General features: G+C 57.9%; 2 protein-coding genes across 2 annotated transcripts; one reads left to right on the plus strand and one right to left on the minus strand.

The window, feature by feature from the left end:
- The first annotated feature begins 3,563 nt into the window (after window positions 1-3,563).
- CCDC69 (coiled-coil domain containing 69) lies at window positions 3,564-12,736 on the plus strand. Its single transcript, XM_064388324.1, has 9 exons — window positions 3,564-3,721; window positions 8,735-8,804; window positions 9,148-9,311; window positions 9,513-9,579; window positions 9,765-9,838; window positions 10,073-10,174; window positions 10,353-10,472; window positions 10,714-10,811; window positions 10,945-12,736. The coding sequence occupies exons 1-9, from the start codon at window positions 3,674-3,676 to the stop codon at window positions 11,111-11,113; spliced, it is 912 nt and encodes a 303-aa protein (XP_064244394.1). The 5' UTR covers window positions 3,564-3,673; the 3' UTR covers window positions 11,114-12,736.
- Window positions 11,931-20,385, minus strand: LOC135280378 (cationic amino acid transporter 2-like). The gene is given in 13 exon segments (XM_064388213.1): window positions 11,931-12,067; window positions 13,231-13,356; window positions 13,612-13,720; window positions 14,284-14,450; window positions 14,776-14,918; window positions 15,030-15,132; window positions 15,478-15,614; window positions 16,043-16,265; window positions 16,628-16,764; window positions 17,014-17,182; window positions 17,428-17,583; window positions 17,688-18,109; window positions 20,381-20,385. Coding segments are annotated over 13 exon segments (2,034 nt in total).
- Window positions 20,386-20,506: the final 121 nt, after the last annotated feature.

Raw genomic sequence — 20,506 nt, forward strand, 5'->3', positions numbered from 1 at the left:
ATAAATAGCCCGTTCCTCCCAGCCGGGAACGGAGCGGAAAGTTATCCCCTGGGATTAGCTTTCACTTTGAGGCCCTGGAGCAGCCGGAGAACAGGGATAAGGATAGGGATGCATGGGGAGAGGCACGGCACAGAAGGAGCATTGTATTTGGGGCTGGCAGGGGAGCAGAGCCCCTCACCTCGAGCCCCTGGCATCGCATGCTTTTCTACTTCTCACAGCCATTGTGAGTGAAGGTTTCACTTCCCTATTCACGTCCTTTTCCACTTCATTTTGCCATGGGGGAAAAAAGAGGATAAAAGACTGCGAGAACAGGTTAACCCACATCTTTTTGCTTGGAAAAGCACAGGCAGGGACAGGAATGACTTGAAATTGCTGCACTACCTCAAGGCAGAATCATGTGTGACCTAAATCAGGCTCTCTAAAAGAGCCTGTGACTTTTTTTGGGCTCCAACACGTATGAGAACTTCTCTAATTCAAACAGTTTTTTCATCTATCTCACCCATGCAAAACTGAATGCAAGTCACGAGGTCTCAGCAGACCTGGCTAAACACCTCGGATTTGCATTGAAGAAAAGCAGCCAGCACTCCATTACCTCTCATTTACAAAAGCAAACAGATTGCAAGTGATGAGCAGGGTGTAACCATGACCACTCTCTGTCCACTGCTTGGGCTGCAGCTCTACCAGGACCCATCAGGCATCACCACATGCCAGCTCATCACCCAAAAACATCCAGAAAAACATCCTCCACCTTTCTTTTTTTTTTTTTCCTTTTTTCCAGACTAGGTTTCTGAAAATAAAATACACAAACAAGAAAAAAAAAAGGAATTACCCCATCTGCACTCACAGAACCACTCTGCAAACAAACCATGCCGGGCTGGCACTGACACTGCCTTGTACCCATCCTGTTGTGCCCAGTCCTTACCAGCTAGAACCAGAGACAGAGCCACAAGAGACACTTAAACAGTTTGCACAAATGCTTTTCTTATCCATAAGCTTTGGCAAACACTTTAAATGACCATTGGTACAAATTAACTTGACTTTCCAGCTGTTATCCCATTTACGGCAATTCAGCCGAGCATGTGATAAAGCCTCCTTGTCTCACTTTTCTAGACAAAACCCTGGAGATGTCTCCAGCTGCTGTCATTCCTGGGGAGAGATCAAGATTACACCAAGAAAAGACATTAGAAAAAACTTCAAAACGAGCTGAAGCTGCCTCAGGTGGGGACACCACACCACCTCTGCTTTCCTGTCCTTGCCTGGGCAGAATCCCCTCGCTCCCACAGTCCCCCTTTTCTCCAGGCTGCCTCACAGAGCCTCCAGGCCCTTGTGCTCCCCAGATCCCCGGGTGCTCTGGTTACCCCTACAATGCCATGGAAAGGCCCTGCTTTGCTCAAAAGCAGCTGAACAGAGCAGTTTATGGCTGTTTAAGTGCTGCCCTGAAAAGGGAGCCAGTTTTCAGTGTATTGGGGCAGAGCTGAGATGAAAGACCTGTCTGGCAGGCACACATCCCATGCAGTTTCCACAGGAAGGATTGGAGAAACTGAGGAATTGCTAAAATCAAGCTAGAATAAGAGAGGTTTGGGGTAGCACAGGCAGGGCTTTTGGCAGACAGCCTCACAGATGCACCCACAGGCTGAAGGAAGGATGTAGCATGGTCTGGGCAGCCGTGTCTCCAAAAGGCAGTGATCTCTAGAAGCACAGGTTGTCACACAGAGCCTGCAGCAGGGGATGGGGTGCTGGAGCTGGCCTTGCTGCACAGGCCCATCCCAAGCCCCAGCTCTGCCCTGCTGGCTCGATGCCTTAGACTGATGTGACCAAATTGTGTTTTCTCCATCATTGTCAAGAGAAATCCTACCTGGAGCCCCACTTTGTGGCGCCGGGGTGTCCCCAAGCACCCCCTCAGCACCTCACAGTTAAAAGCTGAAATTTCCACAAGCACATGTGCAAACTACTGGACCTTTGTGCACCAGCAAGACACGATGGCAGCTGGACAGACTCCTCATCAGCTGCCCACACAGTTGCTTCTCTTTGCAGCCAGGGCCCCAGCCATGCAAATTCAGCCTGGAAATCTGCGTGTGCTTTGTGCTTGCCCCTGTAGGCCTTCAGTCTCTGAAGTCTGGACCGGGATTTTCAATTAACCCTGGAGAGGTGGAGACGGGCACCTTGCGCTTTTATCCCACAAACGATCTACTCAGCCCAAATAAGTACTCTCATGCAGGGAAGGAGACTTGCCCCACTCTGAAGTGCTGGGAGAGATAAGAACTGAGACGCTCTCGGTGGTTTCTGAGCAGTGGGAGCAGATGCCAGAAGCTTCTGTGACTCACAAAATTTCACTCAGGTTAAGCAGCACCCACCCAAGAGGACGCAGGCAACTGGTCCCGCCAGTCCCCGGGAGACTTGGGGCAGCATGGGCCTGCCCCTCGCCTTCCCCACCCTCCCATCCAAGCGGTGTTTCACAATTTCCCCCGTGCCAGGGTTACCAGGGCAAGAAAAACACCTCCAAGTCGAACGTGACAGGACGACCAGGCACCTCCACTCCCTCGCCGCCCAGGCGAAATGCCAAGGTGTTGGCATCCCCAGAGCCGCAGGCTGCTTGGACTTCTCCCAGGGGATATTTGGAAAATGTCAGAATAGAAACTTGTTGACAAAAAACTTGCGATGTTTCCATACAGGCACGGCCTCGTGACCAGGTTCAAACACTCCTATTTCAGCAGTTTGGGGTAGCACTAATGTGTTTTCAGGTCAAAATGTGTGGTCATTCAGGAATGTGTAAAAATATAATTTTAAAAAGGCATTTTAAACCATCATCAAAATGAAAACATTTGAAGAACACTTTATTTTTTACATGGGACACTTTCAAATCCATGTTTCCCTATGTGTTCAGGACCCACTTCCAAAGTGTAAGATTTCCTCCTGGAAAAGGGCACCCTGGCTCCAGGCCCAGCATTTGGGGTGTTTGGGATGCTCGGGGGAAGGGCTGACAGGATGCAGTCCTTCAGGCAGTATGGAACACATCAAAAGCCCTCTCCAGCCAGCACAGCGACCCCCAGAGCAGAGCTCCTGCCAGGAGTAACACCCCAAACCCACCACTTCTCCACAAGTACCCCCACATAAGCTGAAACTTGATGGGGTAATGGCAAAAGCCAGATGGATTCTGCTTTCTCACTCTCATCCCTGCTCCTCAGGGGATTGGGGTGGGTTCAGCAGAGGAAGCCCCCTGAGCAGCTGGTCCTGCTCCCACCCTAGCCCTGGTGCACGGCTCCTGTTCCTGTTTCTCCTCGCCCAGGAGAGGACACCTCCAATGCAGGGGTCCTGCTCTCCCTACCCCACAGTCAGAGCATCCTCAGTGCAGGGGGCCCGGGAGACAGAGCATTCCCGAAGCACCCCGGCCCAGGGCGGGGACACCCCGGGGTGGAGGGGCCCAGGGCCAGCCCCGGGGGCGGGCAGGCTGCGGCCGGGGGCCCTGCCCGCGGCTCGGGGGTGCAGAGCACCCTCTCCCGGCGCTGCCTGTCAGCAGCTGCCGGACGTTTTTATTACTTTTTTTTTTTAATTATTTTTTTCTGCCTGCCAGCTGGGGCGGCTCATCCCGTCCCGTCCCGTCCCCGAGCGGTGCCGCTCGCCGCGGGATGCCGCGCCCCGCGCCCCGCGGCTGAGCCGGTCCCGCCGGGGCTCCATGGGCTGCACCGGCAGCGCCCTGCGCTGCTGCCCCGCCGGTGCCGAGGTAGCGGCTGCGGGGGCTTTGGGGCTGGGCTGGGCTTCGCTCGGAGTCGGGGTTCGCGCGGGGTCGGGGCTCCGCGGGGTCGGGCTCTCGTGGGAGCGAGTGCGCACGTTGTCGGGGTTCCATGGAGTTGGGGCTCGCGTGGGGCTGATGCTTGAGGGGAGTCCTGCTTGCACTGCTGAGGACGAGGGGTGTTGGGGGCACCCGGCGTGGGTTCCTCCCTGTCCCGGGAGCGGCCGTGCCGGCTGGTGTGGCTGTCCCCGGCTGCGTGGGACCCCACCGGCATTGTGGTGGGGGAGGTGGCAGCGGGGACAATGAAACTGGCAGCCACCCGCCCTCCTGCATCCTCCTGCACCCTCCTGCACCCCTCCAGGCTCGTCACAGGAATTCTGTAGTTGAGGGGGTGCAGCATCTGGGATGATGATGCCTGTTGGAAATGCTGGTCCCACAGATGACAGGGATGGGTTCTCCCAGCTAGACTCTGCCAGCTTCCCACAGCATCCTCCCTTGTCCCAAAGGCTGTGTCCCCTTGTGCTGAAGGCATCGCTCCTGTCGGGGATCACTCTGAGTCCCCTCAGATCTCAGCACGTTTCTCTGTACTGAAGAGCTCTTCAGCGAGGTCTGAAATTATCTGCTGATTGTTATTATCATTATTGTTGTTATTACTTGATGTGCTCGTGCCCCAGGGCCTCACCACTGACCTCGGGAGATGTTTTTGCTGTCGGATGTGCTGTGCTTACTGCTGTTGGGTGCTGTGATCACTGTAGGGTGGCAGGGGAAGGAGGGAAGGCAGAAACACCTCGTGGTGCTGCTGTGCCCCTGGCACGGGTGGCCCTTTGCAGATCCAGCGGTGAGAGTCCCCACCTGGGACCACAGAACCCACCACAGGATGTGCAGGGGGAGCAGGCATGGGGCTCACACCGCCCTGCAGCCAACGAGTGCCTTTATTTACAGCACTTGCAGGCTCGGTCGCTTCTCCACATCATGGAAAAAATCCCACTCTTTGCTATGTCATAAGATCAGATATTTCTGAGCTGCTTTGTGACTCTGAGAGCTCTCAAGAACAGGCATAAGAGAGGGAGAAACAACAGCCCCAAGGCCGCAGGTGCTGAGAGCCCCACATTTACCGAAACACGGAAATTTGTCATTTGCCTAGAGACATCTCCCTTCCTGCACTTGCCTGCTCTCGAGCTCCTCTGCTCAGCCCTGTGTCACCAACAGTCATTACCCATAAACAGCCCTGCTGCTGTGGCTGAAAGTCATTCTGAAAGGAGCACCTAAAATCCCCGTTATGGCTAAAAGGCGTAAGGGCAGGCATGGGGCCACTCCTGCCTGTGTTCTCATGTCCAGAGTGCCAAAAGGCAGGATGGGAGACCTTCACCTCACACTGCCGATGGGTCGACTTGCAGAATTGGTCCCTTGAGGTTGTGGGACTTAGGGGAGACTTCAAACCCCAGGGACAAGCCCAGCCAGAAGCCATGTGCAGGTCATGGGGCTGGGGACTCTAATGGGGCTGGGGGCTGCAGAGGCTTTTGAAGCCAGTCCCAGGTTTGAGGTGACCTTGAGGAGCTGGTGCTGGGCTGGGTCTGGTGGGTGGATGACATGCCAGGAGCCACTGTGTGCCCTGGGGGAGGTGCCTTGGCAGCCTCATCCTTCCCTGGCACCAGTCTGCGAGCAGCAGGGCGATAAGGGAGGCACAGAGAGATCCCAGCCCGAGCTGTGGGCACTGCCCCTGGGGTTTCCTTCCCCTTCAGCTCCATCCACCCGTGCTTGGCCACTCATGGTCACCGCTCATGCTTTGGTCACGCTCCTGGCGTGAGAGAGGCCAAGTTGCCTTCCCAAAAGTCAGGGCTGAGGCTTGGCCGCCTTCCAGGGCTGGGGTGAATTTATTTTGAAGTGCTAGGAACTGTACGTAGCACCAGGAGTCAGGGAAGGGTCAGAATGCAAAACTCGGGGCTGTCAACAGTGTGAAGTGTTTGCCTACGGTCTGCGGCACGGATCTGACTGTAGGAGAGGTGATAATCACCTCCTAAGACAACCATCACCATCACTGGAGGAAACACAGCAGCAGGGTTAAAGGCAGGTCCCACGGACCTGTGCCAGCATTGCTCTGGCAGCACTGAGCATCTGCGGCAGGTCCTGGGAGGTGTTACAGTCATGGACCAAATCCTGGCCCCCTTCTCCACAGCCACAAAGCAAAACCTCCTCCCCAGGAGCAGAGTCAGGATTTAAATACTCATTTCCTGCCTCTTTGTGATTTCCTTTGCTAGGTTGCATGGTTGAATTGCTTAATGTACTTGTAAAACAGGAAAAGAGGAAGAAAAATACAGTCCAAAACCCCACCTCACGCTAAGAGCTGAAGCAGAGGCTGCAGCCACCTCGGCTGCCCACACTGTGCCAGCTGCTCTGCACTGGTGCTCCCCACCCCAGAACCCTTTGAGATGACTCAGGTCCTGTTGGAAATCCCTATTAATCCATCCACAAACAGTTCTGCTCCAGACTATTAAAATATTTAGTTCTAAGAATGTAGATACTTTTGGTTTTTCATAGCTGGAAGGTATTTTTGGCAGAGGTTTCCAAGACCTTACAGGATAAGCTACGCTGTGGATGGCCCCCACCTGCAGGATGTATCAGGCTGCTTCTTCCCCTGGCCAAAGCTGTTCCAGCTGGAGCAATTCCCAACCTGCTCCTTGCACACACTGTGGATTCCAGGATGATTTTCCAGCTCTCCAAAATGCGCCGGGTGATACCAGAGGTGCCACAAAGCTTCTCTGGAAGTGACATGGAAAGTCCCTCCATATTTCAGAGCTTTCAGCCAATTTTTACTGTTCACCCCAGAGGTGGAGCTTTTATTCCAAAGGACAATTGAGTGCTTATGACTAAAATTAGCTCTAGACGCTATTTTAATTGCTCCTAGAGGTGGGAAGGTGCCTCACTCATAGCCTCAGGGAAGGTGTTTCGATTTGTCTGCTGGTGCTGGTGAACCTGTTGCTCCCTTCACCTATTTCTGAGTTCAGTGCTGCTGTCTCAAATCATCTTCCTTTAGAAGCTGAGGGGCTCTGAGGTCCCATCCTGCTGGATTTGGGGTGTGGGGGAGAGGTGAAGATTCTCTGGGTCTGTGCTGGGGACATTGCCTGTGCTGTGGAGGTGAATGAGGAGAGCCCTGGGCTCTCTGTCCTTAGGCATCACTTATGCCAGTGAGCAGGACAAGTGCAGCAGAGGTGGTTTGGTTTGGTTTGGTTTGGTTTGGTTTGGTTTGGTTTGGTTTGGTTGGTTTGGTTTGGGGGTTTAGGGTCCCTTCTGGGGGGTGGTTACAGCATCCTGCTCTCAGCTCTGCTGAGATCATCCAAAACCCTGGAGGTGTGTGTCACCCCCCTGTGTCAGACGGGTCCTCCTACACAGCCTTTGCTTTGTTGCAGTGAAAAAAGGGAGGATATGGGCTGTGGGGCTAGGGGAGGAGGCCTTTTGGGACTCCTGTGATGCTCTCGGGACTGCAGAGCCTCGACTGTCTCGTTAATCTCTCCCCTTGCCCCCCATCCCCCGACTTCAAAACCCATCACAGGACACGGGTACGTTAAATGCCAGGGAGATGCACACTGGCACGAGGTGTGTCAGGGGACAGGCGGGGATTCCTGGGGACACTTTGCAGTCAGGTGTGCCAGGATCCAGCAGCATCCCAGGGCACCCCACGATTTCGGGGTGAGCTGCATGGACAAGGAGAACAAGCCCTGAACTCGGACTGCCGGGTGCCTCCTCGCCCCCTCGCCTGGGCCACGTTCAGCGCCGCGGCTGCTCATGCCATAGAAGGGAAGATAAAGCCGTGCCTTCCCAGCGGCTTGGAGCTCTCCTGCTCTCTGGAACTGCGCCTCCCTCCAGCTCCAGAAGGGGGGCTGCAGGGGAGGCGGAGACAGGCACGTCTGTTTGCTTTGCCTTGCTTTTTCCCAAGGCAGGCTCCCTAATCCGGGCTGTATTTGGCCGCAGTGCGCGGGGCCGGGCCGGGGAGCAGCCGGCACAGCGGGTCCCGCAGGCAGCCGGGCTGCGATCCTGGGGGATCGGGATTGTTAGGGACAGCTCTGCCGGGGCTGGAGAGCAGCACCGTGTCTTCAGGTGAATTTCCTCACCCCTCGTGCACCTGTGCAATATCCAGAAGCTAATCTCGGTGATGGGCACCAGGGACCAGATCTGCCCTGTGCCGGCGAGGCCGAGCCGTGAGAGCCTGCGAGCTTTGCTTCTATCTTTCAGCAACTGATAAAAATATATCCACTCCTTATGTTTTTTTTTTTTCCCTCTTCTCCCCTCCAAGTGACTAAATTAAACCCATGCAGGGCTGGAAGGCATCCCACGGAGCTGTGTTGCTGGAGGCAGCTCCTGGCTCTGGGTTATCTCAGCCCCGTGGCAGCAGCGCGAGCGTGCGGGAGCGCGGGGCTGTGCAGCACATTCCTGTGCTCCTGAGGTCATTGCTTGGCCGCCTGCTCTCGCCTGCTGCCAGCCCTGCACAGGGGCTGTATCGCCTCTGATTTATGGCTATTTTTCATTTCTCACTCCTGCTCCAGCTGTGTCAAAGCCCATCTGTGTAAGGCCCTGGCAGAGGCGCGTGTTTGAGGGGCTGCAAGGTGCCAGGGACCAGACTCAGCTGAGCATCCCAGGACAGGAGGAGGGTGGCAAGGGAGTGGCGAAGCTGGAGCCCTGCCAAGTGCTGCCTGCTCTCCCCCACCAAAAGTTTTGCTGTTGGACCCCGTTTTGCACCAGCACCATGTTGGTGGGGGTGGCATCCCCCAGGTTTTCCAGCTGAATGCCACACGGTGAACTGTCTGGGATACAGGGAATTGGCTTGAGGCTGCCTGATGGGCAGTACATGCACACCCATGGGTGCCCAGTGCTGGGAGAGGGCAGGGGCTGGGGAGGGACCTCTGTGCTCGAGGAGCTGTGTTTTAGCAGAGCTGATGCAGGCTCAGTGCAGGGTGTTCTCTGCCTGCAGCCCCTGCCCCACTCTGTGCCCCCCTCTCTCTTTGCCAGAGACAGCTAAAAGCCCAGCAGCAGAAGGGATCAGCTTCCCAGGAGCTCTCAGCCTTGAAGACACAGAATGGTGAGAAACAATGTGTTTTCCCCCTGCTTTGCTTTCTCAGAGGGATATTAAGGCACCAGGGAGGATGGGGATGCTGTAGGTGCTTGCTGGTGCAGGAGGGCAAACAGGGCACCCCAGAGACAATGGCATTCCCAGAACAGGAGACCTGACAAGCTCTGTGTCCTCTCTGAGCCTGCCAGCACCATCTCAATTCATGCTAATTTGGACCAGTGAGATGGAGAGAGGTGTTTCTTAGTGGGAAGAGGGCAGTGCCCATGGCACTGGCAGGTTCAGCTGCCCAGGATGTGCAGGCAGCTCAGCCAGGGGGAGGCACCGGCGCTGCTTCAGCCGCGTTTTCTTGCAGCCAATGCCTGCCTCCTTCCTGAGCACGGGGAGAAGGCAGCACGGCCAGAGGAGTGGGCGGACGGTGCGAGATTCCTCCAAGGCCAGGAGGAGGAGGAGGAGCAGAGGCTGCAGGATGCCGGCCAGGCAGGCACTGCCAGCATCTCCCAGGACACTGAGATCCAGGTGAGCTGGAAGGGCTGGTGCTGCTGGAGGCAGCAGCTGGTCATGGAGCATGCCACCAGCCTGGTCTTCCCTGGCACGTGCTGGGCTCTCCCATTTTTGGGAGAAGGACGGGTCTAATAAAGGGTGAGGGAGCCCAAAGCAGTGAAGCTCTGCATCCCTTACACTGAGATTTCTCATCCAACTGCTTCCCACGTGGCAAAGGGAAAAGAGCTGGAGCTGAAGGAACAGCTTGATGCCCTGAGGAGAGAGCACACAGAAACCCTGCAAGGTGAGTGCCAGGGCAGTGGGGCTCCCTGCAGCTCCCCTCCCCTCTCCCTGCTACTGCCATGTCCCTTTGGCTGCCTGTGGGGTCATGGGGACACTGTCCCTGCTCTCCAGCTCTGTGGGGCTCAGCTGGGGCCTGCTGCCCCAATGTCCCCTCACTGGTGGCACTCAGCTGGTGTTCCCCCACAGAGCTCCAGGGAGCACATGAGCAGGAGAAGCTGCTGCTGACAGAGTCCCACCACAGGTCTGAGGCAGCCTTACAGGTACCAAAAGAGAAATCCCTGGGGAGGGAGGGCTTGTGGGGGGCATGAGGACCATCTGCTGGTTCTGCCATGGTGCCCCACGTTCTTCAGTGGCCACCTCAGTCCCTGGTGTGCTTGGGGACTGCACCAGCTCCTCCAGCAGTGGTGCAATTTGGGTACCACAGCGCAGCAGTCCCCTGGCTCAGAAAGAAATGCCAGATACCTCTCATTCTGCTTTTTCCCTGGTTCTCCTAGGAGAAAATTCAGGCACTGAATTCCCAGCTGAAATCCTTCCAGGACAGGATGAAGCGGGTGGAGGAGTCACTCTTGAGGACAGACTACAAGAAGCACATCCAGGTGCAGGGTGGGGTGTCAGGGAGGGGACCTGCTGTGGGGTGCTGACCCAAAGCCAAGGGACCTCTGATGGACCCTGGTGGGGCTGGAACCAGAGGGAGCACAGGGCACCTGAAGGGGGGAGCAAAGCCTGTCCTGGGGAGGTGCTGAGGTCCCTTGGACACAAGTGATGGCCCTGCAGGAGCACGGGAGCCCCAGCCCCTTCTGGGAGCAGGAGCTGGAGAGCCTGCACTTCGTCATCGAGATGAAGAACGAGCACATCCATGGCCTGGACAAGAAGCTGCTGCACCTGGAGACTGTGGTGGGTTGAAAGGGGGGGTCACATATGGACTTTCCTCTTTTCAGCTCCTCTACCCAACCTAAATTCTGCCCAGAAACTGCAGCTGCAGCAAAGGTGGATGGAGCCTCTTTCAAACCTCTCTTGGCGTGGGGAGGGGATGCGGGAGCAATGCCACCAGGCCAGCATTTCACCCAAAATGAGGTGGCAGGGGGCTCAGAAGTGCTTCCCAGCTCTCTCTCCTCACCCTCATGCCCCCTTCCAGGAAGAGAGGAACCTTCTGCTGGAGGAGAAGGTGAAAACTCTCCAGCAGGAGAACGAGGACCTGCAAGTTCGCACCCAGAACCACTTGGTCATGGCGAGGTAAGTCCCACCCCCCGGTACGCAGGTGACATCTCCGCTGGGGGGGACAGCTGGCACTGCGGGAGCTTTGGGGGCAGCAGAGGGGCTCGGGGCGCTCTGCCCGGCTCCGGCAGCCCGTGCCCTCTGCCCGCAGGCAGCTGTCCGAGGAGCTCCAGGCCGCCCGCGGGGCGCTGGAGAAGGAGGCGCAGCTGCTGGATCAGGCTCGCCGCGAGAAGGAGGAGCTGCTGTACCGAGTGCTGCACGCCGGGGACGGCACGCCCTTCCCCGTGGCTACCGGCGAGGTGCCCCTTATCGCCACGTAGCACCGACGGCACCGAGCGCTGCCCGGTGAGCCCAGCGCTGCTCTCCCCGTGCCCCCAGCCGGGGCAGGGCTCCGGGCTGGCCGAGCCCCCGGGGCGCTCACGGACCGCAGCGATGGAGCATGTCACGGGACATTACTCCTGCATTTCCCCAGCCCGTGTGGGGCTGCAGAGGGACCCTGGCCTCCCACCCACGCAGTGCCTGCACCTCACCTGGTGAGGGGGTGACTGGGGGTGAAAGGGGTCAGCCAGGACACACGGACTTGCATCGGGCTGGATCTGATCCAGCACTTGGCTCTGAATATAAACAGCACCAATGCTGCCCCAGGGCATGAGGACGATGAGGAGGCCACTAGGACAAGCACCAGGAGGATGAGGAGGGCACTGGGGATATGGTGTTAACCTCACCAGGCAGGGCTCTCATCCATGCCCTCCTATTGCCATCACCTCTTCCACCTTCAGCAAATGTCTCCCAGGCACAGCTCCTGCAGCTCAGGCATGTCCCAGCTCACTGTCACGAAGACCCCAAGCCCTGCTTGTCCCTGCTGCCCATCAGCAACACCACCAGTCCCATCTTCTCCCCCAAAATCTGGATAGAGGCTGGAGCTGCACATCAGGGAGCAGAGCATCCTCCCAGGGGGTACCAGGCTTTGGTTGTCACATCCCTCTGCTTGAGGCAGGACATCCCCACCTGGAACATGCTGCCAGCATGGCTGTGGGTCAGGGCTGGATAAACACAAGCACTTTTCCCTGGGTGCACAAGTGTGGTGGGAGTCACTGCTCTGGGGCTGTCACAGCCCTGTCCCCTCCCCAGGGCTGTTTAGCCAGAGCTGTACACATGTGTGTGTGTGGGTGTGTGGGTGTGTGTGTGCACCAGCCAAGGTGCTGCTGGCTGTAACCATTACAGATCTGTAAGAAGCAGCAGCCTCAGGAATCCCATGTCAGTGGTTTGGGGGACTGGTGCAGGAGTGTCCCAGAGTGGGGCTGTGAGCTCCACACCCCATACAGTGGGAAGAAGGGGAAGGGTGGGAGCTGGCACCACAAAGACTCCACAAGGAAACTCCAGATGAGGCCCTTAAGGCTAATCCCCATTTTCCTGCTCCTTCCCTCTTTTCCTTCATTTCAATGAGCTCCCAGCTCAGGGCAGACCCGGACCCTCCCAGCATCAGGGCCACTGCATCAGCCACTTCCGTCCTTTGTGCTGACCCTAATCAGAAATGCAGCAGCTGAACGGGCAGCCAGGAAGGCAACGTGGATGTGGGGTCCAGCTCTGACCCACAAACCTCCATGGGGTGGCCAGAGGGGGAAATGGGGAGCCTGTTGTGTCAGAACCATGTCCCACCAGGGCACCCTCTGCTCCACACATCATCTGTGCCTCCCCCAGGTGCTGCAGCACCAAAGCAGGGGAGAGCCCAGCAAATCCTGCCTGGTTATGGCTGAAGGGATCAGGATTTCTGGACAAAGGGATATGAGGCTGGGGGGTTCTGGGATCCTTCTCTGGACATCTGGTACCATGTCCCAGAGCCCCAAAGGCAGATCCTGCGTGGGACTTGGAAGAATGTGCCTGACTCTGGGAAAGGGGACACTGGGAACTGAGGAGGAGGAATAAATGAGTGCAGAAAAGGACTTGCAGACTATGCAGGGGGGAAAGCCTGGACCAGGCAGTACCTTGGCAGTCAGGGGGGGATGATAGCTCAGCTCAGGCTGGGAGCCCAGCTGAAAATGAGGGTCAGGGCAGCACGAGAAGCCTCTCCAACTCATTGTGAGCAGCTGAAGGAGCAGGGTGGGCAAGGGCAAGGGGCCTGTGGGAGGCTGCAGGGAAAGGTTTCAAAGGAAAAAAAAAAACAAAACCACAGCCCAGTAAGAGCAGCAAAAACACGTGTGTGCTTTATCCTCTCCAAAGAGAACTCTGTCTGCAGGGGCTCGCTGTGAGGATTTGGGTTGCTCAGGAAGGTTGACCAGACTCAGGGCAGCAGCTCCTGCAGCTCTGGCAGGGCTGGCCCTCTCTGTGGGACAGGACCCACAGCCCAAGGGGCTTCCTTGCCCCCTGGGCACAGGATGGAGGGAGCCAGGCACTCAGGAACTAGCCATCCCCCTTTATTGCCCTGGAGCAGACGGGCACAGGGCAGTCCCACGGGGCTCCAGGGCCACCTCCTTGGCTCTGCTTCTCCCCTGGGGACCCGTCCCTTCAGGCCAGTGGCTCTCAGTGCTGTGCCAGATCCCGTAGCCAAAGTAAATGAGGAAACCTGGGAAAGGGCAGAATAGGGTGTGTATGGACTGCTTCTCTTCCTTCCCCTCCCATCCACCAAGTGCTGGCCCCTTCCTTTGGGCCACGTATCAGAGGACACGGTGCTCCCACCACTGCTGGGCATCACAGGTCAGCATCTCCTCCCTCCCCACCACTGCTCACAGCAACACTAGTGCCACGGGCTCTCAAACCACCAGAACTCCACCAGAGGGGCTGCTGCCAGCTCTGGGGCCCCGTGGGTGGCCGTGCTTACCCGCAGCCACCCAGAGCAGGAACCGCAGCCAGGCGGCCGTGCTGAGCCGGGCCAGCAGCACGGCGTTGATGGAGATGCTGAGCAGAGGCAGGAAGGGCAGCCAGGGAACCTGCAGGGAGCACAAGGGTAAATTCCACTGCTAAATTCGGCTCTTTGCTGCTTTGGCTAGCTGTCCAAAGGCAAGGGGAAGTGCAGCCTGGCTGTGAGGCTCAGAGATCCAAGCTGGGACTGCAGCCTGTGCTGGAGAGGGATGCTTGTGGAGGGTGTTTTGGTTGACAGCTCCTGCACTGGGGCAGGAGGTACTGCAGGATTTGAGGTGAGAGAGGCAGCAAAGAACTCATAAAAGTAAGCCAAGGTGTTAAGGCCAGGTATCTTTTTCTGAAGAACAGCTCTGGTTCCCCAGCAGGCACTGGGCTCAGCTGGGAGCTGCCCTTCAGCCTTCAGTTTGAGGGGGGAAGAACCCTCATGGTCCCTGTAGAAAACCCCATGAGCTACATGCTGCCTCCAGCAGTACCTCATCAATGTGGTTGCAGCAAAGTTGTGCCCTGACCTACAGCTGAGGGAACACCCCCAAAGGGCACCCTTTCCCCACAGGGCTGCAGCACTTGCCTGCTCTCTGTGCCCCAGGTCCTTCTTCCCGGGCACACCCCGAGGGTTGGGCTGGGCGCTCACCATGAAGGATGCTTTGTGCTGGCTCTGAGGCTGCCTCCAGATGAGAAGAGCTGCTGCCAGGATCCCCAGGAGAGGCAGGGCCAGAGCTGTGATGCACCAGGCAGCCCCAGCCCGCAGGCAGGGCAGCCCAGCAGTGCTCACCCAGCTCAGGGCACAGGCCAGGGCGGCTGCAGAGGGACCACAGTGTCAGGGCAGCCTCCCTGGGCTGCCATGGTGGGACAAATGACAGCCAAGGGACATGACTGGGCGGCTTCTCATGGTGGGTTTAGCTTTTCTCTCCAGTCTGGGAAGCAGAGGGAGTGGGAGCTCTCCTGAGGTCCCGTTGGGGCAGCCAGCTGTGTGGCAGTGGGGTGAGGGCAGGAAGGAGCCGGGCAGCCCCTGCATCTGCTGCTGGTGGTTTCCACCAGGCCAGCCCTTGCTAGAGCAGGGATGTCCCCCATGGGTGCCCCCAGGCCAGCTCCCCTAGAGCCCATCCATGGTTCCCAGACACACCTGCAGCTGTCAGAGCCCAGACCACCACAGCAGAGGAGCGAGGGGTGGGACGGGGGGGCGGCTGGACCAGCTGGCTCCACCAGGGCTGCACAGCCAGGACCTTCCCCTCAGGAGTGTCCCCAGGGCTGGGCTCAGGCCGATACCTGAGGAGCACACACTGCTGTCAATGCACGTAAACCTGCACCTGCCTTGTCCCAGGCATGGCCCACATCAGAAGCCGGGTGAGCCCTGTCCCCTGTCCCCAGCAGTGTCACCTGAGCAGCAGCACACAGCCAGCCACCATCGAGTAGGCCAGCAGTGTGCCAATGGACATGGTGTCAACCAGGGCTTTCAGGTCGAAGAGAAGGGCCAGCAGAGCTGTGGGGAAGAGAAGCCCTTTCAGCCTGCAAGCAGAGCTGGCAGTGCTGCTGTGCCCACCTCAGTCATACTCTCCTGAGCTCCCCGTGTCCCCCTGACCCACTGCAACAGAGCCTCGATGGACTGGCGATGCTTTGGGCACTAGGACAAAGCACCCCATCAGCGTGGCAGTGCAGAGAGGCTGAAGCAGAGTCTGGACTCCATCAAGGCCAAATGGTCCTCACCCACCGTGAGGAGATCTGTCTCTGGGTGAAGAGACATGGCTCAAACAGCTGCAGTCAAGCTAGAGGGAAAGAGGACACCCACCAAGGCCTGCTCACAGTTCAGGGTAACCCAAACACCCACCTGCCACTGCCCCAGACACCAGAGTTGCCAGCACCGGGCACTGACGGCGACTGACTTTGGCCAGAGGCTGGAAGAGGAGCCCGTCCTGAGCCATGGCATACAGGATCCTTGGCATGGGGAACATGGAGCCCAGGAGGCTGCATGAGAGAGGGGACGAGATGGGGGAGAAGAGGGAGGAATGCAGGAGGTGCCATCCTGCCTTTGCCCCTCCAAGGGAGCTCCCATTCATCTGTATGGCCCATAACCTTCTCAAGACCCTCACCTTCCTCACCACCAGATGAGGCACAGTGTCAGGGAGGAGATGTCTGTAGCCACCTGTGCATGCCAGCCCACTCTTGTGGACATGGTGCCACCAGGCCACTTCCTTCAGTGGCATGCCAACGGGTTTGGCTGCTCCCCCTGATCAGGAAGGGCCAGGGTGGGAACACCAGGGTTTGTGTGGAAGGGATTTTGGACAAGCAGGAAAGGCAAGGAGGAATTCAGGAGGGAGGGGCTGGGGATATCCCCTGGATGTGTTCAGCTCCTCCTGTGAAGCACAGAAATGCCATCAGAGGACACCCCTCACCTGGTGGTCAGGGCACACAGTGACCCCGCAGCCACGGCGTGCTTTGCACTGCTCCAGCCAATGTACTCAAAAGCCACTGGCAGGGGGCTCGTGGTGTCCAGGAGGTAGTAGGGCATCATCAGGGTGAGGGCAGCAGACACCCCGAAGTAGGCCAGGAAGCAGACGAGGAGGGAGAGAATGATGCCCATGGGGATGGATCTCTGCGGGTCCCTCACTTCTTCCCCTGGGGAGGACAAGCTCAGCTTAGGAACAGAGGCTCATTTAACATGCATGGCATGCTGAGAGCCCAGCTCAGGCTGGAGAGCAGATCCTATATCCCCCCAAGAGAGGACACAGAGACCTTCTAGCAAGGACCACTAGATGTTCTGGGCCCCAGGGATATCGGGATAGAGAATGTCTCTGCTTCAGGAAGCCCAGACATTCCACGTGGACTCAGAAAGGGCAGGAGAGAGTGGCTGCAGCACAGAGCTGGGAATGTGCCATTTCCCAGCCTTACACCAGTTCTCAGGACTGTGGGGACAGTCACTGCCACAGCCCCCCAGCCTGCAGGGAGGGTCCCACCAGCAGCACCCCCACCCCCCTTACCTGTGGTAGCAATGCAGTCGAATCCAACAAAGGCATAGAAACAGGCAGAGGCTCCAGCCAAGGTCCCGGAGAAACCATAGGGCATGAAGCCTCCCACCCCAAAGGCACTGGTCATGTTGCTGGCCATGGATTGGTTCCTGGGAGGAGGAAGAAGAGTCAGGCAGTGCAGGGGGGTCAGGGCAAGGGGTCCCAGGATGGGTCAAGCTGAACAGTCCATCCAACCTGCTCAACCCTCAGCATCAACCCAGCAGGGCTCAGGACTTTGTCTCTTTGACACATTGCCACCAACAGGGAAAAATGGAGAAAGTGGTGTCTCCTGGGATAAAGCACTGGGGGTTTGACTCCCCACCCCACTCTGAAGGCAGAGAGAGTGAAGCCCCTCATACCCAGAGTCCTGGGCAGCTGCCTGTGGCAGGTCATCCTCCCTGAGCTTCCAGTTGCTTATGTGGCCTTTGATGAAGCCATTCACTGTGACAAAGAGCAGGACAAGCACGTTGAGGGCTGTGAAAGCTTTGTTGACCATGGTGGACTCCTTCACTCCAAAGGAAAGAAGCGCTGGAGAATAAAAAATCAAAACTGGATGAGGTCCCTGGATGACACCAGGGTAGACATTCCTGGGGAGGGTGGAAAAGGGGGGCAAATTCAGGACAACTTGCAGATTTCCCCAGATTCCCTTTCTATTTCCCGTTCTTTGCTCAGGGAAATGGCAAAGCCATCAGAGGGGTCAGCCCCATCCTGAAGAGCCCATGGTGGGGTGAGGAGCTCATCCTACCAGATGGAGGGTGGCACAGGCATCCTACCTGCCAGCAGGACCACCAGGCCAGCAGCGAAGGCATCTGGGTGCTCTGCCAGCCCCACAGAGCCCATGGCTGTGTGAGCACCCAAAACCAGCCCCATCTTCTTGCCAAGGAGCTGGTCAAAGGTAGCGCTCCAGGCCCGGGCAACGCTGGCAGTACCTGGGGAGAGGGGATGGCTGTGTTCTGCTGGCCCTGCGAGGCCTCAAAGGACACCCAGCAAAGCCACCAGCACGGTGGTGGGAGGCATCAAGAGGCCCTTATACCAATGAGATAGGAGAGCAGCAGGTTCCACCCAGCCAGGAAGGCCCAGAGCTCGCCCAGTGCCACGTAGCTGTAGAGATAGGCAGAGCCAGCCAGGGGCACACGGGCCCCCAGCTCGGCGTAGCACAGCCCTGCCAGGGCAGACACCACGGCTGCAAGCAGGAAGGACAGGACGATGCTCGGGCCAGCGCTGCTCTTGGCCACCTCCCCTGCCAGGACATAGACACCAGCCCCCAGCGTGCTGCCCACTCCCAGAGCAGCCAGGTCCAGCGTGGAGAGGCAGCGGCGGAGCCTGGAGCCCTCTGAGCCGGCTGGGATTTGCTTCCTGCGGGAAAGCAGCTTGGGAACAGAGCGCAGGCGGCCCCTGCACGGCACCTGCAGGAGAGGAAAGCAGCAGGCGTGAGGACACTGCTGCCCCGCCACCCTAATGGGACACACACCCAGCCTGAGAGGTGGGCTTGCAGCTCCCACCATCCACAGTGCTCCTGCACTCGCTGGGTGCTGCCTGCCCCCTGTCTCTGCCAGTAAAACAGCCCATTTTGGAGCAAGATGGGGCTCAAGCAGCTGTGCTGCTCTCTCATCCCCCATGACAAGTGGAGCTATGCATGACTGGGGTTTGTTTGGCTGTGTCAAATTTTTGAGAAGGGACAAGGACACATGTTTGACTTCCTGCCAGCTCAGAAAGTCCTGTTCCTCCAGCAGCCTCCCCAGCAGGGACACACAGTCAGGATCACCCCAGCTTTGACACTGAAACTATTTGAAATACAGAACCCATGCCAGGCAAGGAAGGACGGGAGATGCTCTGCTCCTGGAAATTGCCTTGAAGTGCACCAGGAAGGACCCAGCTGCTCAGCTGGAGGTGCTCCCACAGCACCTGTAACTGTGGGTCCGTGGCACAGCTCAGGGGGACACTGGATCCCCTGGGCCATCAGCCTGTGCAGGAATGCTTTGGCTTGCTGGGGGCACCAATGGGGATGTCAGCCTGACAGAAACCCCAAACTGTGTGACATCTGTGCTTGGGGAAGGTGTGCTTGGCATGGCATGCCTGGGATTTGTGTGCCTTCCCCCATCCTGCACATCCTTTCCCAGGAGCTCCAGGTCTGCACAGCCTGCCTTCACATCCCATGGTGCTGCCAGGAGCTCCAGGTGAGCCCACAGCAAAGCAAAAGCCGTGCCCCACACTCCAAATGCCATAATCTGCTCCTCCCATGGCTGGAAACCCTGTGCAGTGGCACATCCCTGTGGCACAGGGCACATGTGATCCCTGCTGCGGAACTGGAGGGGACCCAGACCCGCAGGATGAGGTGCTCCTGGTGGAACAAGGAGCTGCAATTCTCCAGGACAAATGCTGTGCCCTGGGGGTGAGGAGGAGCCGCCCCAGCAGCACCCACCCTCTGCACAGCCCCAGTCCCGCCCACGGCACCTCGCCCCGGCGATTTTCCCTTCCCCTGCAAACGAATTACTCACCTCGGCCATCCTTTGCTCCAGCTGCGAGCTGCTGAGGACAAGGAGCAGCAGGCATGCCCCCCTGAGGCTCTCCCCTTAAATCCCTTTTGGGAGCACCCTGGCCCTCCCCCCGCTGACCACCGCTCCGGGCTGCACAATGGGAAATCTATGCAGAAATATTTTTCCCACAACGCCTTCCAAACCATACACACAGCCCTGCAATGCTAATAGGCTCAGAGGCATTATTGAGGGAGTTTAATTCGCTTTTCCAAGCTCCCCGGGCAGGTGAAGGGGGAGCTCTTTTCCTCTGTCCCTGCTCCTTGCACCAGGACCCACATCTCAGTCTGTGGAGCTGGTTCTGGAGGAAATTCAGCCAGAGAGGAGCAGGAACAAGGCTGGGTTGGGGTTTAGGGGTTTAGAGGTGTGTGCACCTACAGCTATGACTGACCCCAGCTGCCCCTGGGGAACACAGAGGGAGTGAAACAGACTGCAGCAGCGAGGCAGAGGAGCACAGACCCAGCTCCACGGGATGTTTGCAGCAGCAGGTCCAGCTGGAACTCTCCAAGGCAAAATCCTGAGGCTGCTTGCATTTCCCTGGTATCTGGGCATTCCTGGGGTGCAGCTCACAGGGGCTGAGCAGAAGAGTGCAACAGGGGCAGGAGTAAGTCCAGGGCTGGGCTCAAATGAGGGCACAGGGCTGTGTGGGTGGGGGTCCCAGGTGAGGCTCCTTGGGGCCAGTAAGGCACATGAGTGTCCTTGGGCAGCAGCACGGCTGCTCTGCACGGCTGCTCCTGGCAAGGACAGGCCATGGAGGAAGTGATGGGGTGACCTGGTTGGTCATCAGCGTCCTGGGAGAAGAGCACCAAGTCTGGGCTCTGAGGAGGTGTTTTGGTGTGAAGAGCCAACTTTGATTTTATTGTAGAAAGTGCTCAGGCACTGAGTCTGCTTACAGTATTTTGAGACAAAAAACTCTCAGGCTGTGGCTCAGCCCATCCTCTGGCTTTCAGCTTGCAAGGAGCAGAGGAAGGGAGCAGGAGCCATGGAGGAGCAAAGCAAGGAAGGATCCAGAGCAGCTAAAGCATGTACACTCCAACCACAAGGCTGCTTGTCCTGGCTCTGTGGGGCAGCCCCTGTCTAGAGCCCCTGTGAGCACCTCTGGGGCAGGGGGGCTCAGCACACCAGCCAGGGGGAGCAGGGCTGCTGTCCCACACTGCAGCACAGGGAGAACAAAGCCGTGCTTGTCACCCACGCCATCTCACATGAGCGAGGTCCCCAGATAGCAGTGACAGCCCAAGGGAACATTGCTCTGAGGGAAAAACAGGGCAGGAAGGAGCAGGCAGTGCTGGGAGGAGGCTGTGAGGGTCTCACCCTGCCG

This window comes from Passer domesticus, chromosome 13 (assembly GCF_036417665.1).
Source record: "Passer domesticus isolate bPasDom1 chromosome 13, bPasDom1.hap1, whole genome shotgun sequence".
Classification (NCBI taxonomy): Eukaryota; Metazoa; Chordata; class Aves; order Passeriformes; family Passeridae; genus Passer; species Passer domesticus.

Bases quoted from the DNA above. Each gene is read 5' to 3' on its own strand.
- CCDC69 (XM_064388324.1), top strand. From the start codon at position 3,674: ATGGGCTGCACCGGCAGCGCCCTGCGCTGCTGCCCCGCCGGTGCCGAG. The intron at 10,175-10,352 runs GTGCAGGGTGGG...ATGGCCCTGCAG, and splicing joins ACTACAAGAAGCACATCCAG to GAGCACGGGAGCCCCAGCCC. The intron at 10,473-10,713 runs GTGGGTTGAAAG...GCCCCCTTCCAG, and splicing joins TGCTGCACCTGGAGACTGTG to GAAGAGAGGAACCTTCTGCT.